The 26198-nt window shown below is 47.5% G+C and overlaps 2 protein-coding genes across 14 annotated transcripts in view; one reads left to right on the top strand and one right to left on the bottom strand.

The window, feature by feature from the left end:
• Positions 1 to 77: 77 nt before the first annotated feature.
• On the bottom strand, positions 78 to 21100 carry ANXA4 (annexin A4). 4 transcript variants are annotated; one of them, XM_068920674.1, is made up of 18 exons: positions 20785 to 21046; positions 19150 to 19246; positions 13187 to 13348; positions 12379 to 12418; positions 11457 to 11604; positions 11165 to 11249; positions 7042 to 7094; positions 6076 to 6151; positions 5192 to 5286; positions 4779 to 4892; positions 4544 to 4634; positions 3976 to 4055; positions 3505 to 3561; positions 3250 to 3343; positions 2692 to 2787; positions 2191 to 2249; positions 1757 to 1879; positions 78 to 1479 (listed from the first exon to the last, which is right to left on the bottom strand). In XM_068920674.1, exons 7-18 carry the CDS (start codon positions 7042 to 7044, stop codon positions 1420 to 1422), a joined length of 948 nt encoding a protein of 315 aa, XP_068776775.1. In that variant the 5' UTR covers positions 7045 to 7094; positions 11165 to 11249; positions 11457 to 11604; positions 12379 to 12418; positions 13187 to 13348; positions 19150 to 19246; positions 20785 to 21046; the 3' UTR covers positions 78 to 1419. The 4 variants fall into 4 exon arrangements, with proteins under 4 accessions (XP_068776775.1, XP_068776774.1, XP_068776777.1 ...); XM_068920673.1 differs by lacking the exon at positions 11457 to 11604 and having other exon boundaries at positions 20785 to 21100; XM_068920676.1 differs by lacking the exon at positions 11457 to 11604 and having other exon boundaries at positions 11165 to 11246; positions 20785 to 21056.
• The window catches only part of AAK1 (AP2 associated kinase 1), an 80997-nt gene continuing 75628 nt past the window's right edge, over positions 20830 to 26198 (top strand). For all 10 annotated transcript variants that reach the window (XM_068920664.1, XM_068920663.1, XM_068920662.1 and 7 more), the window contains exon 1: positions 20830 to 20992. In XM_068920664.1, coding sequence (XP_068776765.1) covers positions 20830 to 20992 — 163 coding nt within the window. The remainder of the gene's footprint in view (positions 20993 to 26198) is intronic.

Raw genomic sequence — 26198 nt, 5'->3', positions numbered from 1 at the left:
ACGCCCGTTTCCCCCCCCCCCGCGGTGGGATACGCGCTCGGATCTCCCCCCCGCCCCGCCCCGCCCCGCACAGGAGCTAGAGAAAAATCTTGTTTATTTGTTTCAAAAATGCTCAGCAACGTAACACAAAGCACTTACACACAAAGCGTGAGCGGAAGAATTTTTTTTTCCTGTATTGAGCAGGTTTCTAACCGCTTTGTACAGCTCTGCCCCATCTCCCCCCCCCCCCCCCCCCCCGCTAGGGAACGTATCTCCACTTATCAAAGCAGGGAGGAAGAGAAACAAAAGGCTTTTTAGCCGAAGGCACAGAAATATCTCCTATTCGAGGCAAGAGCTTAATTTAGAGTACAGTGAGTGGCAGAGCAGGGCTTAGGCCATACACGCTTCTAACCTCAGTGCGCGGCGCCCTTGCCATAGGATTGCAACAGCTAAAGCAGCCCGCGAATCCAAACATGACCCACAGCGTGGTGAAAAACGACGCTCAGCCCAAAAGGCAACGGCCTAGAGCGTGGGAGAACGCTTCCTTTCAACGGTTGGCGTGGGAGTCCCAAGTCAGGCACGGGCACCAGAACCAGACCCTCTACTGCAGCGTTAGAAGGTGCTACAACCAGCTAGCGCTGGTGGGCTACAGTAAGTTAGCCCAGTGCGAGGCATCTCCATGTAAGGCACCAGGCAGTGTGGGGACAGGTCATTCCCTGGAAAGGCACCTTTCTAATGATACCGCTTCATGTAGAGTAAGGGCTTGTAATATAACCCTGATAATCTAAGTAAAAGTCACGCTCCCGTAATTCAGGTAGAGAGGACCGTGAGTACAGGGCTGACCTGGTCCTTCTAATGTCACCAGTGACATCTTCCCCACCTTCGGACCTACAGGCAACATATATTTGTGGATACATACACTTATATGTAAGTGTAACAAGTCTGTTAATGCTCCACATTAACAGGGCAAGTTTAAATCTAAACACTCTTGTTATTTTAGATGAGTAATTTTCTTTGTGTTGGAATTATCTTGCAAAACCAAAGCAAACGTGTATTCTGCACTCTCCCTACGCTGCTTAGGTTAATTTTTTCCTCTGTGGTTTCCTACATGCTGCATCTAAGTCTGCTTCAGCTGATAAATAAGTTTTGTTAGCAAATACAATAGCGGAGGGACAGCTTGTCAGGATACAGTTTAGCTCTTAGACAGTTGGTTACAGCATTCAGTTCAAGTCAGGTTTTACTAGCCAAATTAGTGTTTAAGAAAAAAGTGTGCCAAGCATAAAAGCATATCATAAGGGCCAACTTGAATTGTCATCATCTAATCAGAGCATTAACTAACCTAAGTCAATACTCAGAGCAATAGTCTAAGCTATCTGGAGAGAGAGAGAAATCCTTATGATCTACTGTTTCCCATCACCCAGGCAGTTCACCAGGAATCCTTTAATCCTCCCCACCACAGAGCTTGAGCAGAACTTTCCTGTAATCTCCTGAGGTGTCTCCCTGGAGAGAAGAACAGAACAAAAGAACATGTGATTAGTTTTACAGCTAACGCTATAAAAAGGCTGGATCATTTCCAGCACAAACAATTTGTTGTAGGGTTTGAATCCTTTTTGGCAGTTTAAGGATTAAGAATATTCAGGAATGTTTTCAGTACATAAATGTCTACTTAGTTTCAGCTCCTCTAACTGAAAGAGGCATCAGATGCCCAAGTGGGGATCTCTCTCCTTTAAGCTCGTTAGCAAATTCAGCTCTGTTTCTAACACACTGAAAATCTTACCTTAATGAAGGAGTAGAGAGATTTCCCATACATGGTCAGGAATTCCCTTCTGATATCCAACATATCTATTTCCGAGCGGGACACCATCACTCGGATCAGCGTGTTGTCATCTGTTCCCAAGCCCTACAGAAGTAAACCAACCATGTACATCAATGACACATTTCGGATAAATCATTGCTGCAGACAGCTATTTTATTGCTGGGTCTTGCAAGGGATCTGCTCCCAATTAGAGCAGTCTCACATTAACAGAGTGATCCACTAGCATCTTCCTGCTGAAAAGATTATTACTCTGAGCCCCTGAAGAAAAAGCTCAGACTCTTTTTTCCCCAGTTAACAGTAGAGTTCCTCTCTCTATAACGATTGCTGTCATGTTACAGACTGCAGCATGGAAAAGCAGAAAAAGAAAAGGCAATCTCATACTGAAAGCTCTTTACCTTCATGGATTTATACAATCTTTCAGCAAAATATGCAGGTTTATTCCGTGTGCACTTTACTGTAAAGAGGCAAGAACAAGAGAATTAAAGCCAATGGAAACTGCGGGAGAAGGTTTTACAAGCCTTCTCCCGGTGGAGGCGTCCATTCCGCAATGGGGCAGGCCAGGGCTGACCAACAGCAAGTACAATGCAGGCAACCACAGCGACCTGCTGTGAACTGGTGTCCCCTCGCCCAGTGCACAGCAGTGTTTCGTTTAATGTTTGTTTAACGCTCCCTGACAGCAATTGTCAGTCATCAAAGCATCTCTTGGCAAAGTACACAATGCGATAAAGCATAGAGCTTTCTTATCTGACTACATTTGCAAAGAGTAAAACCGTGTGGCTTGCAACGGGACGTACATCACATCTGCCTCCTGAAGCTACGGAAACAGCAGGCCAGGGCAAGATACAGCATCTCTGTTTCATTACTTTGTGGACAAAGTTCAAAAGCAAGACACTCACCCACAGCTAATAAAGCATCTTCAAGGTCTCCTGACATCTCAGATTTAATGCTGTCTACTATGTCCTTATTAGCAATCCTTCTGTATTCATCAAAAACTAGGGAAAAGAACCAATGATAGAAACAGTGAGGGAGACGAAACACCAGTTTGCAACGGCGCTCACCAGCTGCTCATACTCTACATGAACATTGTACCACCGTTACTGTGTTGTAAGCTAAATTAGGGCTGTCCCACACAAATAATTCATTTTCATTATTAACCATCTTGCTAGGCAGTTAAGCGCTTAGCTTCTTTCCTCTCTGCCCCAACAGGAATCACGCTTTATCTCTGATTTAGAGACTGCAGCAGCAGCGAGTTGTACCGATGTTTTTCTCAAGTCTCCTTTTGGCTCAGAAGGGAATAAAACCATCTGAAAGAAGGGTATGCAACTGGATTCTACATATCTGCCTGTCTCAGGAAGGGTTTGCGATCATTACTGATCAAGCACAAAGCACCTATGAAAGTACTGTCCTCAAACAAGTAAGGAAAGAAGAGAATGCAGGACACCGGAGAGTCCTACCTCTTAGTAGGTGACTTCTGTTCCGTGTACAGAGGATGGACATAAATTGTGCCTCATCTGTTCCCCATTTCTTCTCCCCAGCTTCATACAGGCACTTGAAAACATTAACAGGCAAAGCAAGGCTAATTGAGAAGCTCAGCTGTACATGAGATTTTTACTTCCTTGATCCTGGAGCACTGCTGGCCTGTGGCTGGTCTAGATCACAGCTATTTCCAAACGGCAGAGTGTTCTTACAGGATGAAAGTTACCACGTACCTGAGCATCTTGCTGAGCAAGGGCACCATCCACATATGTTCCCTCATCTCTGTTGCCCTGCAGAGAGACAAGGATGGAACAGACTCAGCCCAAAGCAACCGGTGGAAGCCAGTCCTGCAAATTCCCCATTTCAAACAAGCTACTGGAGACGCGTAATGAGGCCCACTTAGAAGAGTCTTTAACACGGAATAGTAGCTTACACTTATGTAAAAGAAAAAAAATACAACAAAAGTGACTCAAGCATGATTTGTGCCTCCTCCTGAAGTCAGCGGCAAACCACTTTAACCAGACCATTTTTAAAAAAAGCACATGGCATGAATGCACACACAGTCAGATTCCTCTCCTTGAATGAAATGCAGGCAAGGTGACGTGCAAGGTGAAAGCCAGCCTCAGAGACCTCATCACTGAAATGAGAGGCATGTCCAACAGCAACAGGAAGATCCACCCCCATTTCCCTTAGACTGGGCTTACCGTCGCAAGGGATACGAGGACTCTTCGGAACATGGAAGATGTATCGGAGACAATGTCCTCTTCGAGCGTACACCCATATTCTAACCAAAGCACACACACGTAGGACATCTGTTAGCAACAGCTCCAGCGCTCGGACACGGTTTGTCCACAACATGTGCTAGCCATAGCCAGGTGACTATACGAACGTGCTCAGCACTCTAAATATCATTATCGTAGCCCGGCCGTCATAACTAGCGCTACTGGTCCAAATTAAGAAGTACAGCCAGTATAAAACTAGTCGTAGATCCACACATGGGCACACACCCAACTGATCTACATAAGCTCCTCACCCCCGTTTTATTTAGACCAACCTAATTTCTGGGTGACGTTCTAATTCTTGAGGCTGCTAGCAGTTTTGCTGTTGACATCCATTTAACTCAGAGGTTCTCTCTAGGCAGACAGTAATGGTTGGATTGGCTGACTTGTCCCAGTTAAACCAAAGACTAACAGACCCTCTCATTCCTCTGTGTGCATGTACACACGCGAGTTACCTCTCGGGTGTAAGAATAAAACAGCTTGCACTACATACGAAGTTTGTAGTTCTCATTAATGCGCCGGATCTCTCCATTTGTGCGAGAAGCCAGAATTTCAATCAGGCAACCCTCATCTGTTCCGGCACCCTACAGAATCACCAAGAAAAGAACCAAGATGACTACGTCAACTGTTTGCAATGTGTTATCGGCTTTTTTTTTTTTTAAATAATTAGGCCACATCATATTAACTTGACCAGAACTTTAGCAATGTAAAAAGGAAGACTTCCAAACCTTCACAGCCCTCCTCAGCTCGTGCACGTCATACATGGTGGTGGGAGTCATCATCCCAACGATCACCCTCTCAAAATTCCCACTCAGCTCAGACTTCAAGTCATCAATCAAATCCTAGAAGGCCAATAGAGAATGAATGAGTTGGGAGAAGAAACAGAACAGCCCTTGTGAACAGAAAGAATCGACTCATTCACCACATTTCCATGTGTTCCAACTCTCCCCGGTGAAGAGTAGCTCTGAAGCCAACAAGATCGACATAACGTTTGCTGTACAGCCAGAAAAATACCGCGCTAACCTCACCGTTGTGGAGGCTGGAGCACCGTTCGCTTTTCACCCAAGTGCTATAATCTAAACAGCACCTGTATCTGCCAGTTAAAGCCACAGTCCCTTATCTCTGAAGACCACCTACCCACCCTGCCAATAGTAGTTTTATAGGTGATCAGAACTTGCTGACGTTGGGAAACGTTCAGTTTGGTCAAGGTCTCGATGATGGCATCTTCATCCGTGCCTGTGAGAAACAAACAAAAGCCAGTCAGACTGCTTGCAGGAGAACCAGACGCGGCCTTGTGTGGAGCGTGCCACTAGCCATCTTCTGTCCCTTCCACAACCTGGTTCTTGACAGGGCCGGGGACTAAATCAATATGCGAAAGTGCCTCAGCTTGGCAGGATGGGAGCACCATACTGCAGGAGAAACAAGGTAAGAGCCAAGACTTGGATTTCAGGTTAGGTTCAAAATCTCAGCATGACTAAGTCACTCAATTCTTTTCAGCGCTCCCACACCACATCAGAAAAATTGGTGCAGCACTTCAGAATACATACAGAGTCCCAGATTTCTAGGGTTAATACTTTAATATCTATGAGCAGCTTAGAGACAACACTGACAAAGACTACGTATAAACACACAGATAAACAGGCTGACTAAGAGCAACTGAACAGGGCGGGAGGGTTTCACCCTCACTACACATCATGGTAACCAGTCCCATCTCTTCGGCTCTGACTTTACTTTCCTTCCCTTTACACTCCCTCCTTTGCTTCCATTTGGATGTAACCCTTAATTTCTGATCAGGCTGCCTCCTTGTGTTTTGCAACACAAAGGACGGCAGGATCCACACCAGAGGAGGTTGCATTTCTGGAGATGGAGGGCATGATCCCTGTTTCCACTTTGCAAAGAGTTTTTGAGCGGTGCAGTGGGGCAAATGCATAAGGCGAGGCTTCCCTCCCGACGAACCAGCAGAGTGGAAAGCCTCCCAATAGTCTGAAAAAATGAGAATCTAGCAGTGGAGGGAGAACAACTTACCCAATCCCTTCATCGCTTTCCTTAGTGCCTGTGCTTCTTGCTCAGCACTGAAACTTGAGACCCCCTTGATTGTTGCCTAAATTAACAGATGAGGAGTTACCAAACGCAGACTCAGTGATGCACACAGTTGAATAATAAAAAAGCACAGTAATAGCAAAAAAAGTCCACCCACCAAACTTGCGTGATTTTAGATGAAGTTTTCATTCTACCCTGAAGAGAAACAGTCTGTTCTAAGGGGACTTTCCTGTTACATGGGAAATAAGCCACAACAGCACAACTAAAAGGAGAAAAACCTCCTTATTGCTACCTGCGTAGCATCTGTTTTTCAATTAAAGGCTGACAACTTGACATCTCTGTTCAATCCAGCTGTTGGTTCTTCCCAGCTCCACGTAAATCATAAAAGAAGCTGATCCCCAAACCCTACCCCTGACTTATCTAGCGGCAGGCAAGGACCATTATTCTGTAAAAAAAAATTATGCGACATGAAATGCAATGTTTTGCTCAAAACAGTATTTCACAAACAGATTTCTCCTGTCCAGAGCCATTTCTGCTGGACTACACTGCCTTTTACAAATCAGTCTGTGTTCCCATGAGCAGCAACAGCAAAACAGTGATTAACATTAGCACAGGTTAAGCTTTCAACAACAAGCACAGGGATAACCGCTGTACAGATGAGGTTGCAGGCTGAACCCGCAAAGGATAATACACTCAGGGAGTTTACCAGGAGACATCCATGCCTCATGAACAAATATCTGACCAGATTTTACATTAACTCCCAAAGGAGAACAGCCCCGAAGTGTGCGTCATTCTCCCCTAGTATGAGGAAACAGAGGGAAGCGATAAACTCACCCCCCACAGCGGGAGAGATGGTGACAGTCTGTACCTGTATCGGAGCTAAGCTCCCCAGGTTTACCTGCTCAGTGCAAATGCTTGGCACAACATGGTACAGGAGGCAAGTACACTCACCATTGCTGCACTACTTGATCGATCTGTTATTGTCCAAGTCCCTAGACAGAGAACTGTAATAAAAAACAGGAGCGTTAGTTTTGTTAGTTTTCTAGCAAATAATTAATAGAACATACGTGTCCTCGCCAGTTAATGGGGCTGGTTAAGTAACTGCCACTGTAAAGCAGTGCCTCATTTCTGAGGCCCAATGGCAATGCTTCACCAACAGCCCTACTGAACACCCACAGCGACTGCAACTCAGAGTTGCCGCTCCTGCTTTGTACTGAACTAACAAAGGCTGGTTTGTAACAGGAGAGGCCCAGGGTGTTTGCCCCACAAAGGCTCCGTTTGAAAGAGGGATGTGGTGCACAAGCAGATGAGTAGCACTAGCATTTAAGAAACTTGTTTTGTATTATTAGCATCACAGCCTAGCTGAGGCTGCAAGGAGAAGCAAACAACAGCACCCTGGGAGCCTGAGGAAGGTAGACTTGATCGCCACTCATGGCTAACTCTGACCTGGCCAGGTAAAAAAGCCTGAGGGTCAGTCAGGGTAAGGGCATCTGCACAGCTCCAACAGCACTTACAGCTATTTTCTGGGAAGCAGGAACAACGCCAGGAACTAGACAAGCATGCAGAGGAGGACATCCTCACCCAGAGTCTGGAACAGTAGATTTTTATTTTCCCTCTTCCTCAAAAACTGCAGTATTCAGCAACTCCTCAGTTTGGTTCAATGTGTAATTCCTTGTAGGACTGCAGTTTAACTGACAAACCTCTCACAAAGGAAAAAATATACCTGCCATTTCCCAGGTGTATATTTTTTCTGCTCATAGGTTTTTTTAATGCATGGGGCCTACTCCTATAAAGCCCACCACCCCCAACTCTTTTCCCACATCCCTGGTCCCTAGAAGGTAAGACAAGACAGGTTAAGAGCCAAGTCTTAGGATCAAGTTTATTTCCTGCAACTGAAGTTAAACGCAACACAAGCGAACGTACTTGCATTATCAAGCACTTCAGTAGAAGCAGTGATGCCAAGGGCTGACAAATCTTCTCCCCCTAGTCTGCTCATGGCGCTTAACAGCTGCGCTCAAGGAGCCCAGCCAGTTGTGCAACAGCAGCAGTGGCTTTACTCATGCTTCACATGACTCTTGTGAATCTAGAATACCATTGCAGTGTGCTGTTCGGGCAAGTTAGCTCTCAGTATGACGTTGGCCATAGATCCATTCTGTACAGGCACTCCTGAGTACTCTCCACTTAATCTGTGCATTACACATGCAGTTAGGTAGCATATGGTAAAGTTAGTGTTGAGTTCATTTTCTTTTAGAGGATATAGATTTCAGGGGGCAAACTCTGACCTAGACCCTCAAAAGGAAAAAAAAAAAAAAAAAAAAAGGCTAGTCTTTAATCTAGCCTAATCTTTTACACAAGAGTTAACTTTATCATTCACTTTAGCCACACAGTAGGTAATGGCTTGGAATTTCACAGAAGTTTTTCTGATGCTGGTTCTACCATTCATTTTGTTTGTACACAAAAGTAGGGATATTAGAGAAGCTGGCTTGCAAGTAGATTAGAGGGCAAAGCAAAGACAAAAGGGGAGGGAGGGAGGCAGGAAAAAATTTTGAATGCAAATGAAGTGGCAGAAAAAAAGCATGAGGAAAGGATGTGCCTATAGGAGTAAGGGTAAATGCCACTGAATATGAAATTACAGATACATTACAACAGGAACGTACTGACTAGACTGTGTTTAGGATTCCAGTTTTTTCATCCAACTTAAAAATCATGCTAATATAGAGAGTAGAGCTCTGCAGAAGGCAGCAATGCTAACCCTGTCCCACAATCTGCAAATGCTTTTTTGATCCCAGTATATTGCCATGCATGTGCTCCCACTGAAAAAGTCAGCAGCGGTCCTAACAGTGAAGTTACAGGTCACAGTGCTTGGCACTTTGACGAGGTTCTCCAGCAATGGTCCCTGCCCCTTAACACTGTTGCCCCCTTTCCACGGGGGAAGGGGTCTCCGTCAACAGCTCAGGCTGGGGCATTACACCCTTAGATTAAAGGCTCTAACCACTCTGTTTGATAGTACAGAGAAAAACTTCACTCCGTGTACAAGAGCTCAGTCAGATTTGACAGTGCTCTGCTTTTTAAACAGAGCTCCCAGGCTACAGCTCAAACAGAAGAGAAAACAGCTTCAATACAGGAGCAGCACTTAACTACTCTATATTTTGAGGAATTAAAACACGCATGCACAAAGCTAGCTAGCATGTGCCGCAGTGCCCCGGCTCATCCCTGTCTTGGTGTTTTTATTTGCTTCAAACTATTACAAAGGCCTGGGCTTGCTGACACAGAAAACCCTGTGCCCTGGCTTAGAACAGGCTCAAAACATTGTGGCCAGGTGGCAGAAGGCAAGTGTACTAGGCATCTCCTCCCAATAGCCAGAATTTTTCTGTGGATTAACTCTTCCTGGCTGGCTTTATCAGATGAGCAGGTAGCCATCTGTCCCCAAAGGTGTCCTTTAAAAGTGAGCTTATTCTGGATCAGCTGTAAACTGTATCCTGTGTTTTGGCCATTTCAAATCTAGGCTTGCTTCAAATAAAGTTTCCCTGACCATGCTCAGAGCACACATAGCTCCCAGCAAGCAGCACTCCCGAATAGGATTTATACAGGTATTTTGCCCCAAGTTTCTGGGGTGTGTAGACGACGGTTGACAGTCCTACACCTAGGGTCTGAAATGGAAAACAGTGTTTTGCGACCCATCCTCTAGCAAGGCAGACACCAGACTTGTTTGACTAGTTCTTTCTTCAACGCACGTTTACTAGAATACAAACCCACACCCTGCGCCAGGTCAGCTTTTCCACGGCTCTGACACTGCCAGCTCTTTCCAGTGTGCTGTTTACAGCCTGCTCCCTCCTTAGCTAGCTGCGTTTCAGGGAGGCAGAGTGCCCTGCTGTAGGTCTCAGGCTCACAGTAGGCTGAGTGACACCAGAGTTTGTAGCTCAGCAAAGGATCTCCCTTCCGCATGGGAGCCCCAAGGCAGCTGAAATGTCCTAACACCTCCCACGTGATGACCTTGGTCTTACCACTGCCCTCAAAAGGAATAAAATATAATCCTGAGTTAGAGCTGGAGCCTTGTACGCCTCACTTCTCCCTGGGCACACACCCAGAGCCACTCTGAGAAAACACTGCCGTGCCCTCCCATTGCCAGCATCCATCCGGGAGGACACCAGCTTTGCCACAGGGCACAGCAGAAGCAGAAAGAAGAGGAAGGAAAACCCGCGTCTTCTGTGCCTGGGATAAGTCAGCCATGTTCCTCCTCCCTGCCACCGCCTGGCTCCCTGTCCTCCCTCACCCGAGGCCAGCACCCTTCAAGGCTGCCCAGCAGGCCCGGCCCTGCAGCCTGACGCTTTGGCACCGCCACCCAACAGGGCGTCCACCCAGGCAGAGGCTGTCCCGCTCCCGCACAGCCGCACTGCGAGCCGTGCTCTGAGCAGCCACGGTGGGCTGCCAAGCTGGATTAGTGCTTGGCATGCACCCTGGCAGCTCTAGTGACACAAGCCTTTCCCCACGCCAAGAGGGGACCCCCCCCCCCAGTTAATTCAGCGCTCACCTGCTATCCCAAGTGGGTGCCTTGGCAGTGATGGGGAGAGCTCCGCTCAGCTCTCCTAGGCGAGAGTCCCCGCCCTGCAATGGGGTGGGACTCCCCTGCGCAAAGCAGCTTCTCTCACACAGCTGACAGGAAGGCAATCCAGCCCCGGTCCCCTCTGCCTTTCCGCAAACATTTGGTTGTAATCCAGAGCACTGAGCGATTTCCTCACGCAGCCTGCCGCAACATGCACATTTAAGGAATATGCATTGGGGTTCCACAGAGGCCCTTGAGAGTAAAGGTGGCCTGGCACACGACAGCTTCTTCTCTCCCCAGCATTGCCCGCAAAACACGCGGGCACAGAGGGTGTCTCCGGCTTCTGACTGTGCAGTACTGAGCACACGTGCACAGAGCGCGTAACGTCTCACTTTACACTGCCGTGTAGAAAGCACGTACCCAAGGGGGGGAGCAGTGGGACAGCTACATGAAGCACAAAGACAGGCTGCAACAGCCCAGAGCAAAAAGTCTAACCTCCCCCCCGCCACGTTGTCCGTGAACACTTCTTACCTGTTATTACAGCTCTTGTTTGCTCCTGCAGCACCTCTCCAGGTTTTCAGTTTGAATTCCCTCTTCTCCGAGGACTTGATCACTGCTAAAAGAGCAACGATTTTTCTAAGTGATTTTTCTCATAAGTATTCTTTATTTTTGCCCTTTAATAAATAGCACCGCCCTGAAGTGAGGACACTCCAATCAAGGGGCTTCAGTTTTGCCCTCAGGTGAAGCTGTCGAGGTCAGCCACAGACAGGGTCACGAGACTGACAGAGGCAAATTAACCTTGCAATACAATAATGCACCTTGCCTTCACTTTGTTTATCCTCGAGGCTTTGGTTTCTCTGATGTCAAAAGTACAGTTGTTACTGCAGGTAAATCACCCCTCTCAGGTTCTTGCTTCCAGCTCATATAGCAGTTACACCCCATCCCTGTGCTTCTTCACACACACACTTTTGCTGAAAGAGACCTAAAATTAGCAGCTTGGAAGAATGCAGGCTGTGCTCCAGTGAGCATGTCTGTGCAGCTGGCTTATTATAGCTCCCACTGCAGCTCTGGCTCCCAAGAACAGCCCCACAGAGGCCTGACAGCATCTATTCCCTGCTGATGAGGGGGAACGTTGAGCAGAAGGTGACTGGAAAGCAAGGTTCAAGTCACGGCCCCTTTGCATCGCAGTCTTTTTCCTTGTGAAATCTGGTACTATATGCCTTGACTACAATTCAGTGTGAGTGGGAAAATAGGCATTATAGTTGGGGCTGTTCTGCCTTCCCTTCCATACCTACATGCTCAGCATCCAACCTAGAATCCGTTTCCTTAAACCCAACATAAGGCCAACATTAGTCTGTTTTTACACAGCACAAGTGGAAGCAAACCTGAGCCCTATAACCCTGACTGGAACACATTTAAAATTTATTTAAAATTGTCTGCACAGATTCTAGACTGGAGCTGCTAAAGATCCACCAGAATTATGCTGCTTTACACCAGCTACGATTCTGGCCCAGTATAGAAGTATGTGCTCACCCTTGTGAGAACACTATCAGTTACCGACTAGTTTACGTCCCTGAGCTGCCAGAAGAGGGACAGTCACGGACAACCCCACAAGCTCTGTCACAGTGGGCATGACAAAGTGCATTGTTTTTTCTTCACTGAGACTTCCTGTTTGTCCTACCCACTGTTTCAAACCCCTATGTTATCATGTTGTCCAAATACTCACAGCTTATTTGGTTTCATACCTGCTCTGTATTCCCATGCAGTCCTGCTGTACTCCCACCTCTGCAAAAGGCATAATGAAAATTAAAGGTCACAGAAGGACAAGGCAGTAGGCATTAAAGCAAGTAAATAAATTGAGCTCAAGCAGCCAGCCTGTTAAGCACAGGAGGTATTTATTCTTGGTCCCGCAATGAGAACAGAACTGAACCACTCAGAAAATGGCACCATCTGTATTTTTGCCCTAAGGATCTGGCCTTTTAAATTCGCACTGCAAAGACTTGGGGAGCTTGATATGGAAGGAGAGATTTTCAGAGTGTCATTTGATGAGTGCATATCTGCCTCTACCTTCGGTGACACTGCCCTGTCTCATTCACTGAGGTCCAAATCCTGATACTAACAAAGTCATTAGCCAGACTCCCACAGATTTAAGTGGTTCCAGGATTCAGGTCTTTGGGGATTATGCAGGTGTTTTCAGAGAAGTTAATAAGGGAAGGCTCATTTTTATAGGTGCGCATTAGCAGTCTGGCATCGACAGCCCCTGAAAAATGGGGTTATTCAACTGTTGCACGAGTGCTGTCAGAGTTATGCTGCAACGCTGTAGTTCCATTAAAGAACTGCCTCCATAGCAGCAGGTAGCCGAGGTTAGGGGGGAGGCCAAAACTCCGAGTTTGCTTTTCTAGAGCACAGATTTTCATGTGCTTGTAACAAGGTAAAGACATCTCATATCCTGCATATTAATACAGGATTAATCATAATGCTAAAAGCAGATGTTAGGCTCTTCACAGAGCTATAGGGGCACTTTTGATGCTTAGAGCAGGGATGTCTCCTTACCTCCAAATCAGCACCGTATAAGATGAGACCTCTGTTTCCACAAAGCAGAGGTAAACCTGGTGTAGAAGTGGGGAAGGTTTGGTAAAGACCCCAGGAACAGCCAGATATGGGGGTGAGGGTGGAAATCTGCTGAAGCTTTTGTTCTGTTTTCTATGGAAAGGCCTGTAAACACAGAGAGCAAGGAAGGTCACAAACTCACTCCCAGAATTTGGTAAGCAAAGTTTTTTGGCTGCATCGCTGTATTTCAGTATTCCCACCCGCCAATAAATGAACGCGTTCTAGTTCTTTATGCCTTACTGTAACCATTAGAAACATTGCTTTTACCCAGTCAGCACTACCAAGGGAACGTGCAACGCTCCACCTCCTGCATGTTGAGATAGGGCTGTACAAAACTCTGAGCAGAGCGTACCAGTACTGCTATGCCAAGTGCTCTCTGGAGAGACCCGGCTTGATTACGTAAACATACATGCCATGTGAGGCCAAGAGGGAACAGAGAGAAAAAAAAACTTTGAGGAAATCCCCCTAACCTAAAGCTCCTTTAAAACAGATTCTATGACAGACCATTAAACAGAGCAGTCTTAATGCCTCAGAAAGTAAAAAATAAGGGGCAACATCCACGGACAGCTGGATGAAAGAGACAGTAGTCAAACTCACCATTCTACACGCGCTTCAATTACAAGCTTTTTAAGACACGGTTGTTTGAGTGCTCTGCAGGCACACATGGCCCAGGCCCACAAGTGGGAATCCCAGGTGCCATCACAATTCAGAGCAGTGACAACTATAACAGTGTCTCGGATGCTGCAGAACTCAGTGCTTTCCACGCTGCTGACCCACAGCACGTGCTATGTTGACACTGTGTCAGAAAACCCACACGCTCTGCCATTCTCTTACAGAGTAACTTAAAGCTGTGCTTGGCCACCGGTCCAGGCTCGTGTTTTGTTTTATTAGCTAAGACTATAAGCAGCAAGGAAAGCAAATATTCCCGAGCCGTTGGTTGTCTGAAAGCTTCGTCAGCTACCTGCGTTATTGAACGCCGTGCAGCAATGGACTGGAGTCAGCAAACAGCTCTAAAGCGGGTCCGTGAAGATGGTAAGGCACTCATGAGATTAGCTTCAGAAGCGCCCCTTGCAGTCAGACCAGGGATTGGACTACAGCCTCCTGATCCAACTTGCTCAGGCTGTCTCACCTTTCATTCAAACTGAACCAGGGAAAACAGGTCTGCTTTAACATCCCCAGTATAGTTTAGAGCAGGGGCCATGGTTGAAGACCCACAGGTGTCTCTGCATGCTCTCATGTTGCTTAGCCTCCAGAAGCCATTGCTATTACTTTAGGGGAAGATATCACCTAGTATGGATACAATCCAACCAGTATTAAACTGCTCCTCCTGATATAATCTATTTACAATAAGAACAAGAGACATGCTAGACCACTCTAATTGCATCCACATTGCAGTTTGTACAAATACAATTATTTCACCTTGAACAAGTCCCCAGTATCAAGACTAATTGACAGAGTTTAAGCCCCAGGCCTTAGGGCTTTTGCCAACTCCATGTAGCGACATTCAGTCAGGGAAATTCCTAATGCCAACATTGAAGCTATATACTTTGTGGGACAACCTAATCCCTCCTTCCCCAAAGCTGCAGGCTATGAACTGCTGTGCCATTGCTTCCAGCACCCTTAAATGCATTATCAAGCCTAAATCTCACTTAATGGGTTTAATGAATGTTTACTTTAATTAGTATACATACAGCTCTGAAGAGGAAATGAGTAGCTTTCATTTTTCCTCCTTAATTAATATTTGCTTCTCTGTAGCCTTATCATACTTAGTTCTGTAATTTGGCTATATCCCAGCTCCAGGAAGGGAATCAAAACTATAACTGCCCAGTTAAGGAGAACTTCTAAAACATACATTTATTGATCAGATGAAATTAGAAACTCACCAGCTAATGGAGTACTTGGAATAGGGCAGCATATTAAAAAATTCTAATGCTATAGGGTACCTTGTACCAGGGAACAAGAAGAGCAGAGCCACTCTGCAAGGGAAAATGAGCTAAGGGTGACCCCAGCACCAGGGGAAAACCATATGCAGGAGGACTCCAGTCCTATAGCTCCCAAGCAGACTTCAGGGCCATAATAGCCTTCATTAGCCACCATCATTTGACAAAACAAAGCAACAAAGCAGGTCCACAACCCACCCAGAAAGTCCAGTCAGCAGCATGCAAAACAATTCACAACCCAGGACCAGAGCTGATCCAGGGAAATAAGAAGACAGAACCAGAGACAGAACTACCTACAACATACCTCAAATGAAGAGCAAGCTGCCTGGGCCTGAGCTCTTGGGCCACGGGCAGAGGGTGCAGGGTGGGGGCCCAGGTGAGAGCAGTTGGGACAATTAAGGCCTGTGGGTGCACTCAGGACCCTGACACGTGAAACACAGCTGATAAATCCCTTCTTAGTAAGAGCCTCTCTGCAAACTTGTCTTGATATAATGATACTGGCTCTAATCAATAGTATATATTTGTAGTGCAAAGTCATACCGCTAGAGAAATATTGCTCTTTTTTGACTCGGTGGTCAATTCTATTGATGAGAGCAGTATCAATCTGGGCTATGCATAGTATTGCACCAAAGAAGCACGAGCCTACAGATTTCACTCTGTTTAGTTACTTCCATGTATGTCTATTTATAGATTGGCCATTAGTGACATTAACAGTAGCAGAAGATGCTGGCTCCTAGCTGCAGGAGATGTAGCCATCACTGGAATTACTGAGTATGGCTTGCAAGGGCAAACAGGAGCATATAAGAAACAGACACTTTTAATTTGCAAATAGGTAAAATACAGACATGAGCGCTGCAGTCTTCTTTCTGCACTGCTTTGTTCATCTGCAGAACTCCAACCCTAGGCAAATTACTAGCCAGATGATAGTATGCTTGAGCATAGCTGCCTTTCCTTGAGGGTGGCAAAGAAAGATGATAGTTTGTGCTGGTCATACAGGCAGTTTTTGTGGGTTGTTACTACGCACTTAAAAGAAGTCCTTGGATTCCAGAAGATAGAGATATAGATAGATAGATATAGAGAGAGAGAAAGTGACAGAGAAATAGAATGGTGGCTCTAATGCTTTTTAGCTGCTGGGAATCTCAATAGAAAAATTTGTAGTAGATGTGTGTGCATGCATGTGCATATACGCATAACACAATGGATGGTTAAGGGAACATCTTTATAAAGAGAAAAGTAACAGGATGAGGACATTTAGTTGTTATGCATTGAGTACAGAAAAAATGGCCATTACTTTGTAAAGGATCTTGTGACTTTTTTCTGCCTGCCTCTTTTCATGCAAAACTGAGGTTGTCAAATGCCTGCCTCTGCGAGCTTGGCTGTAGCCAGCGAAATTTCCCACCCGGAGGTATTGTGCAGGTACACAACGCTGGAGAACTCTGCAACCTAAGTGCTGGGGTGGGGGGCGAAGGGAAACTAGGAAAGCTTGTTACAACCTGCTGTAACTTGTTATATGTTACCTCCCCTGCCTTACGCACCCACTGTAGGACAGAATAGCAAAGAAAGATTTTAGTGAGGTTGATAAATCTAGTGGGGATGGACCCCACTCGCCTCCAGGACGGAGTTGCCTCCTGATAGTTAGATATAACCAGAGATAAAGCTAAGCAGGCTCTTTTCTACCTTGTTGCCACTTCCAGAAAAATCCAGAAGAGGTCAGTCTTCCCTAGCTTTTAGGTTATTCAACGTGCAACATTTCCAAACTTGTGCTCTTATTTAGAAAATGCTGAGCTGCCTGGAAAGTTTGATCAAGAAGGATGCAGCCATATTAATGTTTCCCTGTTTCTTCTCCTGGGGATCTGAATGCATTCTGTTAGTAGTATAAGGGAACCAGGAATCAGACAGATAATATAGAAGCAAACAGCTCTGCTGACTATGTCCTCAGGCCTCAAATATTTTAAAACCAGTCTCACAAGATTTTAGGAACTAAATTGTGGCGTTTAGTACTAGTCGGTACAGTACTAGTCGGACTGAGTTTCTCTGTGCAGTGGTACAACTCCAAAAAGCACACCAGAGATGCACCAGGCTTAGATGAGAGGAGGACTTGACCACGTCTCTGCTGGCAATCACTGATTAGCTTTTTCACGTAAACCTTTCAAGCTCAGGTCTCTCTGATCCCGATGAAGGTCACTGGGATTGCAGCAATGCAGCTGCACCTCATGTTTTCTAGAATAAAGAATGGCATCAGCATCTGCAACTGAGGATCTGCTTCTGCTATACTTTTGTTCCCCCAAACAGTCACCAGCAGAGTCTGTGGGGGCTTGCGGCAAGAACCTCAGGGCCCCATAGCTGCACATGGATCTGATACCGACTTGCATTATACCTTAGCACTTCCAGGTGCATTAAAAAAAAGTAGTTCTCAGTGCCTAGTTAGGATGTTCAGCAGTGCATCTGCAAGCTCTCTGCATGGCAGTAGGTTTTATCTTTCTTAGCTGGAAATGAGTCATTTCCCTGTACTGTACAGAGATGCCCAATTTTCTTGGAAATTGTTCAGTTCTGCAGAGTCTCCAGACATCACTGACTGCAGGTCTCTGCTATTTTACCTCAATCTTAATAAATGGCTGAGGATGTTTCATAGGTTAGACCATTTAAAAAAAAAAAAAAAAAGCAAGCAAGCAAACTGGACAGAACCCACGCTTTCTCCAGTTCCTACTCTATCTGCAGGGCAAGTGAACCTTCTGTATTCGCCATGGGCAACACATCGTCTAGCCACAAATAAAAACTGAACAAGGTTTAATGAAGATTAAATGCCTGTTAAATAAAAAGAGGACAGTTTTACTGCTTTTCACGTTTGTGACTGCTTGACATGATTGCCGCTTCAGCCATGTGGACCAAGAGCGTCTTGTAAATGAGACATGAAAATCATGTAAAGATTGGAGCAAGTTTGCAGCACTCTACAAACTTTGCGTGAATGATGGCGGTCCAGGAGGCCTTTGAGGTCCACACAGCCAGCTTGTAGGGCCTTACTTAGGAGAACCGCTGAGAATAAGGATGATGGAAGAGGTGTAGAGTTAACCGTTCTGGAGAGGCACAGTGGCTCAGCAGAAAAGCAACTGTACAGCGATGCTTACATCAGTAAAGCAGTTTTAGATCCGTGTCTAAAACATATGCTAAATTTTATCATCAACAATTGTATTTGCTTATACTGGGAGCCACTTTCACAATAACATGTATCTTAAAAATCTCCAAATGTTGGCAAAAGCAATTAGGTCCATTTACAACACGCTGATCCTGTCTTCTTGGCACTGTTGGAAGCCTGTGCCCAAAAGCTAGCCCATTCAAGCAAGGTAGCGATGAAGGAAAAAGAACAGTACAAAGCTTGTAATTTCTTTCGCTTGCGCATTGCTTCCCAACATATTCTCCAGGGTGTTTTAGCTACTCAGTTGTTTTCATTAAAGTTCTCTTTCTGAAAACAAAATCCAGGGTAAACATTTTTGCCAGCCCACAATAGCCAGGGCCTGCCTGGCCTATGCACATGGGACTGGGGCTTGTCAGCACGATGGCTGTAGTTATTACCATAATACAGGAAATAATAGTCATTAGGCAAATACGAACGCACTCTGGTTTCCTCTTTTGCCCCTCCTTCTGCCCCAGGCAGAGATGAGGAATGAGAGCGTGAGAGCGCTGCTTTCACAGAGGCGTCCCTCTCCGGCCGCAGACTCCGCAGGCTTTTGTGTTCCAGGTCGCAGGTCTAGGAAAAACCAATTCTTGCTGGTTTAACGTTCCCCTTTGCCATTCAAAACCCCGGCTCTGGCTCTCCCAGGTAACGCGTGTGGAAAGCAGGGATGGCTGCTGCAGGCACCGTCGGCTGGCAAATTTAAAGCTCTCCCGAGTCCTGAGAACTAGAAAATGGCTGAGAAGAACACAAAGTGCATTTTAAGAAAAATTTCACATGATGCAAGCTCAACTCACCGTTCTTTGATGTCGGGCTCGCAGGTTTGGGGTTCTTCGGACCAGCCACCTCGCTGCTGGTGAACATCTCACTGCAAGCTTGCAAACTAGACAGGTCCTGGAGAGGGGAGGAGGAAGAAGACAGAATTTAACAGAAAACCCAAGGCTCGGTCCCAGAGTCCATACGCTAAAGCCAGTGAGCGCTTTGGGTGCGTGGAGAGCGTTGTTCTCCGCGCCACGTCCTGAAAGGTACTGAGCACCCACGGATCAGCACCGGGGAGGCCTCTACAAAACCCCCAAATTACTTTGAAACAGGAAACTAAATAAACATCTGATTTTGGCAAATCCACTTAGAAAGAGCGTTGAGCCAGGCTGCACGAAATCAACCGCTAGATTTAAAACACTCAGCGAGTTCTGAGATGTTGGGGTACGGCCGAGTCCCTTTATTCGAGCACCTCTTTGTTCCCCGACCAGGCACAGTTTGGGGGCGGGGAGTTATTTTCTTCAGTGTGTAGTTTCTTGTGCCTTTTTTTTTTTTTTTTTTAAATTTGAGATTCTCAACCAGGTGCAAGCCGGGCCTGCGTGAAGACAAAGCCTTGGAGCTTCACTTCCAAGCTGTCAGAGCGGACAGTTTTTTATTGTTACGTGACACGAAAACGCCGAGGCCTTAAGTGTCCCCTGGAAAAAAACAAAACGCGCACAAACGGCTGTAACGGCCGCTCGTCACGGCGGGGAGAGCGTGCGCGCGCGCGGGCTGCGACCCCCTGACAGGATCCCTGCGCGCAGCGCGGCCCCGCGCTCCCCCTCGGAGCTGGGGGGGGGGAACATGGACCCCGCCGCCCCTCCGGTGGCCCTCCGGTGTCGCCGGCCCCCCGGGGCAGCCCGCAGAGCGCATCGCCGCCAGCGGGGGCGAGCGGGAAGCCCCCCCCTGCCCCGCCATCCCCTCTCGGCCCCGCATAACGGCGTTGCTCGCGCCGCGCTGCCTGCTGGGACTTGTAGTCCGCGGTGCGGGGAGGGGGTGGTGGTGGGGGAGGCGGCGCGGCGCCCGCTGGAACTACCGCTCCCAGAGTGCCGCGCGGCGGGGCCGGCCGCCGCCATTATCCACCCCCCCCCCCCCACAAGCAGGGTCTCTCGCCCCTCCACGGCGCTGAGGCGGCGGGAGGAAGAGGGGGGGGGCTCCGCGGTGGGGGGCAGCGGCGGGGCTGGGCCGGGCCGAGCCGAGCCGGGGGCGGTCTTGCCGCCGGGACTTCCTGTGACCGCCCATTTCCTGGTCGGATGGGGCCGGCGGGCGGCGGCGGTGGCGGCGGGGTCGGTGCCTGACGGACTCGGTAGCCGCCGGGAGCTGGACCGGACCGGGCCCGGCCGGGCCAGGCCAGGCCAGGCAGCGATGCGGGTACCGGGCCCTGCCGGCAGGCGGCCCCCGCCGTGAGCCGCGGGGGCTGCGGCTGGGGCAGGCCTGGGCTGCATGGAGGCGCCCCCCGGCCGCGCAGAGGTACCGGGCGGCCTGACCGGGGGGAGGCGGCGGCGGCGGCTCCGTGAGGGGGAGGCCGCGCCGCAGCACTGACCGCCCCCTCCCGGTTTTGCAGGTGTGACTCTCCTTGAGCGAGGCGAGCGCGGCTCCCCCCCCCCCCCCCCCCACCGCCGTCCCCTCCTCACCGGAGCCCGGCGGCGGCTGCGGGACCTCGGCGGCGGCCCTGAGCCATGAAGAAGTTTTTCGACTCGCGGCGGGAGCAAGGCGCCTCGGGCCCGGGCTCGGGCGCCAGCGGCGGCGGCGGTGGCAGCGGCGGCCCCGGCAGCGGCTACATCGGGCGGGTGTTCAGCATCGGCCGCTACCAGGTGACGGTGGACGAGGTGCTGGCCGAAGGTGAGGTGCCCGGGCCTGCTGCTGCCGCCGCTTCCCGGCCCTTTTCCCTCCTCCCTCTTTCCTTAGGGACGGAGGCTGCGGCCTCCCTCTTTACCCCTCTTCTCCTCCCTCCTCCTCCCCCCCCCCCCCCAATATTTCATCGTCCTTGAGGGACTCGCACTTGTGTGCTTTGACGTTTCTGGGTCCCCCCCCTCCCCACCACGTCAACCCAGTGTGGGTTTGCTGGGTTTGCTTTACTTCTTGTGTTTTACAGACTTTAGGAATTGCAGGTGTTTCAGAAGCTAACGCTTTCCCCCACTTTGTGGCTTGCATGTATATATCTTTTATTAAAGTCCAAGTTGTCATCTGTTCTGGTGGAGAGCAGTGTACCTGTAAACAAAGAAAGCAGCGGTCTTCTAACTTTCTTCAGCCAGTTCCCTCCTTCCCTAGCTTAGGGTGAGGGGATGGAAACGCTAGAGTAAATTCCTTGCGTGTTTATCACACATGTATGTAGGCTGAGTAGAGCTAGCTCTTATCTGAGATGGGGGATTGCTGTTTGTGTGGAGTTTCTGCAAGGAAAATGGCAAGCCCACTTTTTGTTAAGAAAACATTTTAGGAAGAAGAAATGAACAGTAGAGGTTATGAAGCTCCCTATGGACACAGTCCTTGCAGTGCAGAAAGCTGGTGGTATTATTTTTTTAAATTGTAACCAACACTGCTGCTTTAACTATCATTTTACGTTTCATTTAGTTGGGCATAGGGTACCTTATGCGTGTCTCTGGCTGGTAACCTTAGCCTCAACCTTCAGAGAGATGTTAGCCTCTTTAGACCTGCTCCCGGGCCATCTCCTGCACAGCATCCTTTGTAATTTTGGTGAGAAGTGTTTTGTTTTGATTGTATAATAGCAAAGGAAAGGGTAGCTAATGTACAAGAGCTGAGTGAGAGGGCCTGTATTGGATTTTACAGACAGAACCCTAAAATGGGAGACCTGTAAGGGACTCTGTGTGTGTGTTTGGGTTTGTGAGAATTATCTCAGTGTGAAAGAATATCTGTCTGCGACCTTTTTTTTTTTTTTCCAGACGTGCTTTTTCTGATGCATAGGTTCTGGTGCATGCCAAGCTGAGAGGAGCACCAGAAACAGTCCTTCAGCTCATAACTATAGCAATTTTTCCCCCCCCGTCTCCTTCCTTGAACTGGAAGTTGTAATATGGATTTGCCCTAGCTGATACTTCTAAGGCCCTTTGGCCATAGCAGCTTAGGAACTAGACAAGTTAAACCTGAGTGGCTGTCACAGTGTTCCTGTCTGCGCACTGGCCTCATCCTGGTAACACAGGAAAATGAGAGACTTTTTTTTGCTGATGAATAATCTGTTGGCAGGTCCTGCCCTGCTGCTGACAGCAGCAGGACGTGAGCCTGTATGCCACTGGGCACTCTTCCGCTCAGCTCACTGAAGCTGCAGCCAGCAAAGGTGCTGGGCGGTAGGGCAGACTGCGTGGGCAAAAGATTATCGTGGGAAAAGTGCCTCCCCTTCATACCTTGCTGTCTCGAAGGAACTGCTACTTGTGAAAGCTTTTCTCTGTGACTCTTGGGTTCTCCGCTGGGCTGCGGGATGGGCCTAGTGCTAGCTACAGCTGTTAGATCTGCTTGCACGGGCTGGTAAAGTAGGCATGACGTTCTTTTCTGATCATGCCATAAGGCAAAGGAAGTTCTCTAGGTGAAGTGTGCTAGGCAGGTATTTTCTCACAGTTAGACCCCTGGTACAGGCAGTCGGAAATCCCTCTGAATGGTGAGTGGAGTCTCCAAAGAGACATGAGCAAGGTGGCTTGTAGATTTGCGGGTCATCACCTTTTGATGGGAAGGGAGGAGAATGTTTCCTTTATAAACACCAGAAAGGCCTCGTAGGTCATCTGGGGAGACAACATAGGTTATAAGTGTGGCAGCTTTGCATACTTCTGACCTTTTGGTGTAGCTGCCGGTGATCCAGAACTGCTAGCAAGGAGCGTTTTTCACTGACTCGGCTAGAGATCTGGGGAGCTGTTTGGCAACCTGGACCCTGTGCTACTGAGGTCTGAATCCTTGTCTAGAAAACTTTTTGTATCTGGTGTTAATTTTGCTGGCTCAGCAGTATTGGAGAGCTGACTTGCAAAGTCTTGACTGTGCTAAAAGGAAAATTCCCCTGGGAAGCGCGTTGCAGGAGGAGATGGAATATCCTGCCTGCGAAAGAAACCTCTCTCATCCCCCTTACTTTAGAAGGGGGAGAAGGGGCCTGTGTGTTGGTGCAGCATGTGAAGCATAAGAAATTAAAGTAGGTGTAAAAAATGGCTTAAAAGAAGGACTCTGAAATGGTGGTGGATGGTGTGGGGGAGACAGAGTTGCAAGCCTGAGGAACTGGTTGAACCAGAACTTTTGGAATTGAAGTGTTGGGATTTACCTCTGTCTGTCAAATCTGTGACCAGCCACCCTCAATTCTGCTGAGCAACCCTGCTGAAGAAGCCTGCTCTCTGGCTCAGACAGGAAGTCCTTAAACGCAGGCACAGTGAAGTGTGCCGGATGGCAGACTGGCAGATAACTCCATGTGCTGTCAGTCCCTTGGGCAGATCCCCTGAGATATCCAATGCAGGTTGGTACTCCCCCCCCCCCCCACCCCACCCCCAATAGTTGTGTCTGGATATGTGCTTTCCTGGGTGGGGAGGAACAAGTCAGGATCCTTCCATCTGGAAGGAAGTAGATGGGAATAATATAGGAAGGGATTTGAGTGGTTGTTTGTGGCATTATAATACAGGTAAATCAGTATTTTCTACAAACAGTGTAATGCGATAGGGGGTTCTTTGAGTCTCTGTAGTCATCTTCCTCTAGTCTAAGTAATAGCATGATTACTCCCCCTCAAAATTTCCCTCAGAGTTTGCATGAGGACTAACTACTGTGAAAAGCCGTACTGCTGCCCCTGAAAGACCAGGGCTAGAATCGGTGACATCTGAGTTACTCTCTCGTGAGGAGTGAGGGGGCTGTTACTGACTTTAATGTGACTGGTATTTCACCAGAGTGATGAGGTGAGTGCCCAGGAAGCATTTGAGGTGGGCAAGTCAGGCCACTATCTTATTGTTTTGTTTATGAGAAGAAACTAGGCAGTGTGATCAAATTGGATGCTGCTATTTTTTTTTCCTGCTTGCTGTAAAAACAACAAAACCCTGGAGCTATAAGAAGGATGCCTCTGTGATGGGTGAGGAGCAGGGCAGTGGAAATGTTTAAAGAATGTTGCCAGAGATTTACTAAGGAGTTTGTGGATAGGCATGCATGTCAGAAGTACCATGAGCAATGTGTGCTCCACTGACCTGAAACAAACTAGATGGGGACCGCATGAAAGTCCTCGTTTCATGGGGCTAGAGTCTGTATTACTCTGCATACCCGCAAGGTTGTAACAGCGCTGAATTGATCCAAGGTATGTAAGCATTGACAGATGCATGTATGAGCTAGGCTCTTTTTTTTTTTTTTTGGTCTTGGTCATCTTCTAGCACCACTCAAAGGCTGCATTTCTCCATGTCTATGAGAAGTTGCTTTTTCAATTCATATTAGTTTGAGTTGTTACTTGTGTTCTTTTTTCCCCCCCTACAACTGTGTAAATGAGGGGAAATAAGTTTAATGATTGTCAGATGTTTCACTGAAACTTATCATCAGATATATGTCAGCATGTGTGCTGCTAGCTAATATATACTTCAAAATGTTCAGTGATAGATATCATAAACCAATGTTGAATCCTTTTTTTGTTTGCCAGCAATTTTTTTCCCTCAAGTTTGGGGAAAGAGACATTGTGAGAAGGTTGCCTGTTGGTTTTTATTAGTAGACCTGCAAAACAATGTGTGTATGAAGAACTTTGGAAAGGTGTGAATGCACAAACCATGTCCGGTGGGGAAGGTGGCCCCCTGAGCTGCAGGTAGTGTGTTTGGGCTAATCGCAGAGGACTTCTGCCCGCCTCGCCCTGGCGCTCACTTTCTCTGGGCTTCTTGTGGCCATGCAGCATGTTAACCTGAAGTCACTACCATCCTTTAAAGTTACATGTGAGCTTCTTCTGAATTAGTTTTCACTTTCAGACAAACTCAATTCAGGATTAATTTTGCAATTTTGTCTGATGCTCAACCCAATTCCAGTGTGATTTGATTCAAGGCATTGCTTGTGACATATTTTTTTTTAATCAAGTTTTCTGCCTTCTAGCTTCTGTCAAGTGTCAGTTGCTAACCAGCTGACCTCCGATGTTTGGATTCGGAATGAAACCCCTTTGTCCTCTTGGAATGAGACATCATTTTTTTTCTTTCTTTCTTGTTCTGCCCCCCCCCCCCCCCCCCCCCCCAGGCTCTTTGTGTGTACCTTGTGAGGCAGAGCATGTACAGTGTGCTCTGCACTGGTAGATAAGGTGTTGACTCTTCTGTGTTGTAGTAATCTGGTTTTTTTTTTTTGAACGTACAACCTAGACAATCTGGTAGAGAAACCCAAGTGAGTTGTTTGGTAAATGACAAGGTATCCCGTGTGCTTGGCTGCTTTTATCAGAACAGATTTTGTTGGGGCTGTGTTTGTACCATGTCCCTGGATATAATCAGGAAGGAAGGTGTTAATGGATTTAACTGTGTAAGAAGTTGTTACAGCCCTGGAGACTTGCGTTATCTGTGCTCCCTGGTAGGTTTTATGCAACACTTCAAAGAATGGGTCCAGAATTGTACATGGGGGTTGCTGGATTATTATGTAACAGCTGTACTAGCTAAAAGCATATTTCCTGGCTATGTTAGCCCAGCACAGTCATGGGAGGGCGAGTTTCCTGCAGTCGTCTTCCCAGGAAAGAACCTTCCTTGAAAAAAAACAAAACGGTGTCAAATTCGAGCAGTCCTGCAACAGTTTTATGAAGTTGTCAGTTACTTTAAGTGTAAGAAGGCTTAGACTTGGCATCTTGGCAGGGGGGGAAACTAGGCTAAAATCATCCATTAAAGGTTTGGTGGAACGGTTTTGGTAGCTGGGTACAGAGAAGTTACTAACCTCCGGTTGTGACCCTAGCAATAATGTTTTGGATCTAAGAAGAACAGATACTCCCGTAACGGTTTTTATTGCGTCATGGGCCTTCTCTCCTGTGCATAGGAGCTGTCAATAGTTTGAGAGAACAGGTGGTAAATTATAAATGTGCTGAAGACAAGCTGGAATCCACTTTGGGTTTAGCACTTGCTGCTTTCCAAGCTCACCCACC

The sequence above is a fragment of the Struthio camelus genome, chromosome 27 (assembly GCF_040807025.1).
Source record: "Struthio camelus isolate bStrCam1 chromosome 27, bStrCam1.hap1, whole genome shotgun sequence".
In the NCBI taxonomy this organism is placed as follows: domain Eukaryota; kingdom Metazoa; phylum Chordata; class Aves; order Struthioniformes; family Struthionidae; genus Struthio; species Struthio camelus.
The sequence above is the reverse complement of the archived record's forward strand: the minus strand, read 5'-3'. Positions and strand labels throughout refer to the sequence as shown.

What these genes read in the sequence shown, in the direction of transcription:
- ANXA4 (XM_068920673.1), bottom strand. An exon ending in AGCTGAGGAGGGCTGTGAAG is followed by an intron (nt 4,635 to 4,778) that starts GTTTGGAAGTCT and finishes GTGATTCTGTAG; the next exon opens with GGTGCCGGAACAGATGAGGG. An exon ending in TAATGAGAACTACAAACTTC is followed by an intron (nt 4,056 to 4,543) that starts GTATGTAGTGCA and finishes TGCTTTGGTTAG; the next exon opens with AATATGGGTGTACGCTCGAA.